General features: G+C 41.4%; 1 protein-coding gene across 1 annotated transcript; it reads right to left on the reverse strand.

Annotated features, from left to right (window-relative positions):
* Positions 1–583: 583 nt before the first annotated feature.
* On the reverse strand, positions 584–9,385 carry PRELID3B (PRELI domain containing 3B). The gene is made up of 6 exons (XM_082226546.1): positions 9,010–9,385; positions 7,370–7,538; positions 6,048–6,137; positions 5,453–5,523; positions 4,032–4,134; positions 584–2,341 (listed from the first exon to the last, which is right to left on the reverse strand). Exons 1-6 carry the CDS (start codon positions 9,039–9,041, stop codon positions 2,222–2,224), a joined length of 585 nt encoding a protein of 194 aa, XP_082082672.1. The 5' UTR covers positions 9,042–9,385; the 3' UTR covers positions 584–2,221.
* Between the last annotated feature and the right edge of the window lie 295 nt (positions 9,386–9,680).

Here is a 9,680-nt window from a genome sequence, read left to right on the forward strand (position 1 = left end):
ACCCCCGGGGGCAAGTAGATAAATAGGTACCGCTTACCAGCGGGAAGGTAAACGGCGTTCCGTGTGCGGCTCTGGCTCGCCAGAGCAGCGTTGTCACGCTGGCCACGTGACCCGGAAGTGTCTCCGGACAGCGCTGGCCCCCGGCCAATAGATGTGAGATGGGCGCACAAACCCCAGAGTCTGTCAAGACTGGCCCGTTCGGGCAGGGGTACCTTTACCTTTACCTTTTACTAGCATGCAAGAAAGAGGGGATGATCTGCACATAAGCATTTTCCAAGGGCTGAAGAAGGTTGGGGATGACTTTTTAAGAAGAATATTGCATACGCTCAGCATATACTTCAGTAGAAAGAGCATGTTATACCAAAGTTTAGGAACATCTGCTCTAGACAGTAAAGTTTGCACAGGCTTTTGCAGGCCTAACAACTAAGAATTCTAATCTCCAATCCCACAATTCCTCTCAAATTATGAAAATGATCATAGCAAATTAAAGATAAAATATACAGGCTTTGAAATAATTACTCAATATTTAAATGCTGTGACTTTTTTATCACAACAGTTACTATGCACCAAAATTAAAACACAGTTTTGAATATCAAACATTGACGTTTTAATTAAGTTAAGAACATTCTCAAATATATAAAAAAACTGATGCTTTTACAAATGCAATAAAGAAAAAGTACAAAAATATTTAAAATTTAAATATGCAAGTAAACATTTGTAACCTTAGGCATATTCACAGGTTTTCTTCCTTCCGCTTTCCCCCATTCGAAGATTCAAGGATACATTTCTATCTAAATAAGCACTCAAAACTAGTGCTAGTTCTGTATTACTGACATATGCGCATATGGCATAGAAAATTGCATGCACAAGCACACTTCTGTAACTGTTCTCAATATATAAATGAGATCTACAGAATTAAGAGATTGCAAAATGAACTTGCAACCCATTAGTTCTGCCAATTACTACTTGGTGTAGTATCTTCAGGGAGATAATAGGCTTCTACCTCTTCAGTCCTTCTTATGAAAGGTACCTTATACAGAAATTTTAATGGGCCCTCTTCTACAACAGCATTACTCTGTTTCCACTGCTATTTTTATTTCACACAATATCCATGTTATAAAGCCTTCCGTTTGGGTTTTGTATTCCATTCTCAACTTTCACCTCTAGAAATATTCCTCTGTGAAGAACAGGAAGAATATTGCAATCTCACCATTATTTTAGATATGGAATTAAAGAATACTAAATGACAAGATTAAGCAACCTGTCACATTTTGTTCCTTATAGGAGACAGAAGCACAAATTACTATTTAAGAAATGTTAATAGTCCATGATGTCCTGCTGAGCAAGCATATAAATCATTATGCAATTCATTTAACAATGTTACAGTACACTTGAAATGGAACAAATACTTCTGTCTCAGAGTTTACATATTTATATTACTTCCAGTTTCTTGAAGCTGCAAAACCAAAGAATGAGCATATAACAAAATTACATTTTGCAACTGTTACAGTACCTTTTTGAAGTCGATCTACAAAACTAAAATAGTGGATTTCTGAACAAATTTACCCCCTTAGTTATATATCATGCAGCTTCTGCCAAACTCATAATTTGCCTAGTACAAATCTTTAGCTGGTTAATCCTTCAAAATTATGAAGCATTTCTTAAACAGAGCAAAGCTTTAAGGTAAGGGAACAAATGCTATGTACAACACTTTTCATGTTAGCAAATTGTAACACTCATGACAGCAGCATACAAAGCAGCATTTTAATATAAACAATCATATTTCAAGTAATAACCAATGTTCTGCCAACTACCCAAGCTACTGTGCCCAGGATAATTCATCTTAATTTGGGTCCCAAAAGTAACAGAGTCTAGGAAAACCTGAATTCTATCAAAGATGGGGTTAACAATAGATTAACCTTCCAGTTTGTTCTATTGGAGGCCTATTATAGGTTGTAACTTTAAGATACTTCCTGTGTTTGCAGGAATTGAAAGTTCAGATTATTTCAGCTGAAAGTAATACAGTTGAATGGAACTGAGTCCTGAATATTACCTTCATGTATGAACGTATGCAACTTCTCTCCAGGTTTTTAATTTAAAAATCTAATCTACAGGTCCTCTTTCTTTTCAACAGGTAAGAATAAATATTTCCATCTTGAAGGAAGTTTACAACAGCTTGCTTCATATGTTCAGGCCTGATATAGACAAATATAGCTATATTTTATTTCTCCATAAAGGCTGCGGCTGCCATAGAAGACCTCATGTTTCCTCTTGCTGAAGAAGTGAATTCCTCTATTTCGGCATTTAGTTTGTTGATCACCCATTCTAGTGCTTCACGTCCCTGAGAACACACACATCTTGATTAAAAATGTTCTAATTTCCTATCTAGTCAAGAAATGGAGGAGACATGCAATATATCTAGCTGCTTGCATTGCAAAAATGTATCTAACATAAATGAAGTAATAAAATACAAGCAGAGCAATTTTATTCTAACCTAAAGTTAATTGCCATGGCCTAATACTTAATGATTTCGTGCCAGCCAGGCCTTGTAATAAACACACCACACATGGCCTGCTCTAATATTAGACAGCAGCTCTATTCCGTGCCTTTCCACCTAGAGAATAGGGCCTTTTCTGTGGAAGCTACCAGACATTGGAACACTCTTCCTGGATGCATTAACCAGGTGCAATTTAAGTTTTAGATGCAATTTCAAAGGACTTTCCTGTTTGTAGAGGATTTTTTGGTTGTATTTATCCTAAGTCAGGCAGATCAGGTCAAGGCAGAGTTAATATTGAATCTGAGTTTTTCACCTCTAGCTAAAGAGCTCTTTAGTCTGCAATTCACCTACATACACTTCAGTTAACTATTTAACTGTTAACTACAACACATTATACATGGGGCTGCCTCTGAAGATTGTTTGGAAACTGTAACTGGGGCAGACTTCAGCAGCCAGGTGGGGCAAGATGGTTTCAGCACATAACACCAACCCTGGCCCAAAAGTAAAGTAAAGGGACCCCTGACCATTAGGTCCAGTTGTGACTGACTCTGGGGTTGCGACGGTCATCTCACTTTATTGGCCGAGGGAGCTGGCGTACAGCTTCCAGGTCATGTGGCCAGCATGACCAAGCCGCTTCTGGCGAACCAGAGCAGTGCACAAAAACGCTGTTTACCTTCCCGCTGGAGCGGTATCTATTTATCTACTTGCACTTTGATGTGCTTTCGAACTGCTAGGTTGGCAGGAGCAGGGACTGAGCAACAGGAGCTCAACCCGTCACGGGGATTCGAACTGCCGACCTTCTGATCGGCAAGTCCTGGGCTCTATGGTTTAACCCACAGCGCCACCAGCGCTTGCTAATTGCTGCCAATTAGTTTCTGAGCCCAGTTTAAAGTACAGTGGTACCTTGGGTTACATACGCTTCAGGTTACACACTCCACTAAGCCAGAAATAGTGCTTCAGGTTAAGAACTTTGCTTCAGGATAAGAACAGAAATCGGGCTCCGGCGGTGCGGCGGCAGCAGGAGGCCCCATTAGCTAAAGTGGTGCTTCAGGTTAAGAACAGTTTCAGGTTAAGTACGGACCTCCAGAACAAATTAAGTACTTAACCCGAGGTACCACTGTACTGGTTTTGACCTGTAAAAACCTGATTATTATTATTTTAACCAGAGTCCCTGATATGGCTTAGAACATTCATGGATGTATTAGACCCACTGACAACCCAACACTTTAAACTAGCCAATCAACCCACACTTCTCAATCTAGATGGAGCTGGAGCCTTCATGCTCCCCACCGTCTACTGGTTCTATCTCCACATGGTAGTTACAGCCAACTAAGGTAGATTAGTATTATCTTCATACTGCATTATCAGGGCCTAAGTGATTGGTTCTTTGTCTACATTTAAGTAGTACACTTACTGTCAATTTGACCTAGGAATTCTGCAAGTTCTCACTCAGCTGCAACAGCACTGCATTGCATGCAAATTCTAAAAGATCTCCATCTCCCCTTTTTATACTTCATAAAAGCTGACTACATACTTTTTTAGCATTAGAAGAGATTGTGTTCTCCATTAGTCCTTCCAGGTAACTGCTGACACTAACCCCTTTCACACAAATCGTTGCTTCTTGAGTCAAAATGGTTCTAAGGAAAAAAGAATAATGGTTTACCAACTCACTTCTCAAATTTCTGTTACTGCAGTAAAATCTTCCAAAATAGCACAGCTGCATCAAAGTATAGTTAGGTGCTCTGCTATTAACCAATCAACTATTTTAAAAAGGAGCAAATAGTTTTACAAGAGCTGGAGCAAACAAAAACAAAGTCGTCATGAGGAGATTAAGCAATAGTTTGCTCTAGAATACTGAAATGTCAATATTCCACAACTGTACACATTAATGGTAAGAATGGGAATCTGTGGAAGAAATTTAACCACCACTCTTACAGCACCATTTGTCATTTCCTTCTTTCCATGGAACTGAGCAGTTACACACAACCACGGAACCAGATTACCATGCACAGCTCTGCAAGTTTTCAAGGTGAGTAATTGTTTGAAGTCAGTTATAGCAATCAAGAGAAAAGTGGAAACAAGGAAATGAGAATGAGGTTCACTTAGGCAGAGGCACCTATATCCTTTAAAATTAGATAGTAGACAATAAAAACAGGAGAACAGTCAAGGGGTGGCACGATAACGTAACAGGTTCTTATCCTACCTAAAGAGACATTTATATGCCATTACTGAAAACACCCAGCACCAGCAATCCTAGCAAATGGGATTACATTCATTACAAGAAATCATGGTAGAAAAAAAGCTTGTTTCGGTCATTTTGAATGTGACTTACAATCCTCAGACTATAAATTTAAATGAATGTCTAGAGCAGTGGTTCTCAAAGGCTGTAGCGTTCCTCACTGGTGTGGCAGGTGAGGATGGCAAGTTTGGCAGGAAGATTAAAGGGCAATCACTACTATATTTTTGGGAAAGACTCGTGTTCCTATGTAGCTGCATTGTTTTATACTTTCTGGATGTCCCATGACTGTATTATAAAGTAGTTGTGTTCTATGTTATAAATCACGTATTGTTAGTTGTTTCTTTTTGTTTTCCAATGTATTTCTTACCAATTAAAAAAACAGTGTGGTGCAAGCAAATTTTTATTCTGAAATTGTGGCCCAGAGAAAAAGGTTTGAGAACCACTGGTCTAGAGCAAGAATGGGGAACCAGATCCAGCCAGTGGGATAAAATGGGAGCTCACTTTTAACATTCTGAACTGTGCAATGGGAGGCACATCTCCACTTGTTCCTTACCTGATATCACATATGATGTCAAGAGTGAAGCAGGTAGGTGTGGCTTGGGGGAAATTGCCTCATGGACCCAACTGGAGCCTGTGCTGGGCCTAATTTGGCTTGTAGACCAAATATTCCCCACCCATGGTTTAAAGTAAAATTCTGAAGAAATCCAATTACTTACTTTTCTGGCTTTTCAGGATGTGGTTTATAGATTAATCTCTCATCTACTGACACCAGATTTGTAAACGAAATCTACAAAAAAAATAATTTATATGGTAAGTCTTCCTATTATAAAATTCAGTAAGAAATGTAAAGGGCTGTACACTTATGGCATCTAAAACCACTATAGCTGGGGCACAGTATTTTCATGATATTACAACAGTATTCTCTAAGGTAGACATTACTACATTCCCCCACCCCCAACTCAATTACATCACATATAATGCAGCAGGAACTGGAAACAAATCCCTGATGCTAAATGTTGCCAGAGTCACAAAAGACTGTCATACTGACAGTTCACAAAATAAGTACAAGTCAGTATAACATGGCACAAAAACATCTGAGAGAAAAGTTGCATGTTGTGTATACCACTAAGAAGTGTCTCCCTTGTTCTTGCAGCTTCTGAACAAGAAATGTCAGAACAGCTCCACAAAAAAATCTAAGCACGTTTTATATGCTCAAATAAAAGCTACCAAATAAGTCTACAAAAAACTTCCAATATATTTTTGCATGCATGAACTAAAGTATAAAGATTAAACAGTTTTATTAATACTTACATTAGTAGAATTGAGCTCCAGTACTTTCTCTACTGGGTCAACTATGGAGTGTTCTTGTACATATGTCCTTGTTCTACAAGCACCAATAAGCTAGGAGAGAAACATCAGGCATTATATATTTCAGGACTATTTTCATTATCAACTTGAGTACAAGACAGGACAAAAAGATATCTAGTCAGATCTTGAGATGTATATTCAATAGTTGCCAGTTTAGTGACAATGGCTTCTTGTTCCATTTCATGTGCCTGAATTACGATCTGATTTCTGCTCCTTGTATTGTTTTTCCCCTTTACCTGAACATTATTGTAATTGTAAAGGACTTCTTCTCTTTCCTTATTTGTGACTAGCTGAAAAAAGCCTAAGGCTTATGCAGTCCTTTTCTCATAACAGGAAACTATGGGCTTTCTGTTACATCTGAACAGAGCCATTCACTTCACCCCCCCCCAAAAAAAATCAGGTATTATTGCTAGCATTCATTCTACTCATTATCTATGCAGGATTCACCCTACAGTTGGAAAAACCATGCTGAAAATGGCAAAATCATGCAACACTCTTACTGTGAAGTTCTGATGGTTAGCCATCAGCTATGTCTTGGTAATATTTTTACTTGTTACCAACCAGCTGCTAGGGTCAGTCACATCATGCCTGTTTCTCGATAACCGAGAACTTAGTCAACGGTTTGGTTTGCATGTACCTAGAATGTACAGCACAACAAACCACTGTATTATGGAGCTTGACTTGTTAAGCAATTTCTATATTTAATATTTTTCTAGCTGAAATTAAAGTGATTTAACCAGCTGAATTTATTTATTTTAAGTGAGTAGGAACACTCAGGCTATCAATCAATGCAAATGAAGTGGATAAGTGCTTCCTGAAATATGCTGACTAGGACATGATAGAGTGGACAACACAAAGAGGTTCTGACTTCTGTAGGAGGTACTGTTTGGAGTGCTATTGGATTGATGGACTCTCACTTTATTTATTCATTAAATATACACAAAGATTTATCAAATGGATCAGCTGCTATTATAAAATGCTAAATGAATGGACAGCACCTTTCAACAAAGCCACCAATTCCTTCCAGGTCTAAATACAATGTAATTATGGTGTAAATAAACCCAACAGAAATTACTAATTTGCACCCTGAACAGTTCAGGAAAATCCAAATAATGTATTGTGAAAGAGTGAAATGCAAAGCTAACTTGATCCCAATACCACTTTCAGAGACGGTCATTACACTGTATTTCATAAAAACCAAGGTCAAATGCATGTAATTTCAAAGTAAGTCAGATATTTGTCCTGCATCCTGAATGGACACGTACTGATTTTACAATTGATGGCATCCCCCATTCGGTACTGAGCAACCTGTGGCTATGTAACTTTCCATTGGGATCTACATGCCGGTCCAGAACATCTACTCCAACCACGCTGGGATTCATGGGATTTGGATATTTCTGCATAGCAGCTGTAGTAACTGTCTCCCAAGGGTGGCTGTCAAATTAAAACAAAAATGAAGATAAGCGCTTTTCAGTTAGTTACATAGGAATAAGCTCTGCAGATAGTCTCAGATTTAGCTAAGAACCTGAGCCAACCAATTCACCACATACTATTGTCACTGAATTCTCAAGGAATTCTCTTTCAAGTACTATATAATGTAAACTGTGCAAAAAGCATCATAAAAATAAGCAAAAATGAAGAGTCTCAAAAGCAGCTTAAAGATCAGGTTGGTCACGAAAGCAAGAAGAACACTACAAAGCCTAAGACACAACTGATACATTCAAATTCTGGGAGAATCAAGACACAGCCCTAATCCATTTCAACCCCAAATGCTGCTTGGATCCTTGGACTTTTATAATGAGCAAAAGAAAACTCAATAAAAGCAACACATGGCCAAACCTAGCAACTGCAGCAGTCGGTGAAAAACATGTTATTCAAACAGCAACTGCTGGAACAGAGCATGGCTAAACACGTGCTGCCTGCACAGAATGAAAGGAAGGCTTTTCACTGCTTGCAGAGCGGGGGAGGCGCCTGATGCAGTTCTTCAGCACCCATTTTCCAGCCTGCATTTCCTTACACCAAGGAGCGGGAGACGCCATAAGAACACTGCAGATGAGGACTTGGCCACGGCAGACCCAAGAAGGTGGCGGGCTACCATCAGCATAGAAAATGTGGACAAGAAAATTGCACTAATCCTCAGGACAGTTGCTTAGCCGCAGCCACATGGAAAGAAAGATACCAACTACTGTATGCACTGCAAAATATGATGTAATGCTTCTTCACTGAAATAAGCATCCAGTGGAGTACCTGTGAAAAACAAGAAGGAGCCCACTTTTCTTTTGCTTTCAATTCTTCCTCTTAAAACCCATATCCCTGCAGCTTTTTTTTAAATAAAAAAAATCCCTAACCGATTTTTTTGGGGGGTGGAGAGAAGAGAAGGACAAGAGGGACGAGATGGGTGCTGCTGCTACTATACCCTCAAACCAACCTTGGCAATGGAAAAGGTTGTCAGCAGCGCCTGAATAACTACAATGGATTTTTCCCCCTTCTTCTTTATGCCCCCATTTTAAAGGTTTCCATAGGTGACCAAAACAGAGCTGGGGACAATTTGCGACGCTGGGGAAATGGGGGCAAGAGGGAGAAGAAGCGCATGCACTTCTGTGGGGTAGTAGGAACCTTACCCCCCCCCAAAAAAAGATTATCAGACGCCCTCTTCCCTAAGGCAGCTATTTCGGGGGTGCGTGTGGGATAATTAGGGGATGGAGGGGGAGCCCAAAGGTCAGCGCGCCCCTGCCCCTCTCCACCCCCTATATGAAGCCAAAGCCGACCGCGCCGTGCCCCAAAGAGGGTGCTCCTCGGGTGTCCCCTCAGAGGCCGAGTTCCCGCTGCGCCCACCACCCCACAAGCTCAGGGGGGAGCCGACCCCTCCCCGCTTTAACCCGGCATCTTGCCGCCCGCTACTCACTCGAAGGTGTGCTCAGAGGTCCAGATCTTCATTGCGGCGGCTGGAGGAGGAGGAGGAAGAAGATGGAGGTGGGGGGGGGTTGCCTCTCGGCAGCCTCAGTTTCCTTCAGACACCCCCCGCGCCTCGCAACGCCCTTCCGAGCCGCCCGCCCAGCCTGACTGACGGATCTGAGAAAGGACTGAGGCGGAGGGGGAGGGGACGAAAAGAGCCGGGTGACCGTTCCCCTCCTGCCCTCAAGTGCGCCTGCTCCGCCCGTGAGGCGGGGGGAGAGTGGGAGGGACTAAGAACCTAGGGAAACGTCTGATAGGGCAGCGTCCTATTCACCGGCTGGGCGACGTCAGAACTGAAGCCATCCTTCCTTCGGCTACCTTGAGAGCGAAGGGGGCCTCGGGCGCCGGCGGGGCGCGAGCCGCACTAGCGCGCGTGCGCACCATCCCAACGGTTTCTACGCCCGCGCGCCTGCGCGATGGCAAGATCCTCGATGACGCCCCCTGCCCCATTTTACTGAGGTCCTCAGTGCTGCATCAGGGCAGGGGGAGGCCTGGCACCATCACGATTATGTCCCCAACTGTAGTATTTTATTTTAATTTTATTTATTATTATATTTATAATATCTGTTTCATTCAAGGAGCGCAAGGTGGCGTTCTTTCACCGCTTTTCAACCCCCCCCC

This window comes from Podarcis vaucheri, assembly GCF_965113315.1.
Source record: "Podarcis vaucheri genome assembly, chromosome: 6".
In the NCBI taxonomy this organism is placed as follows: Eukaryota; Metazoa; Chordata; class Lepidosauria; order Squamata; family Lacertidae; genus Podarcis; species Podarcis vaucheri.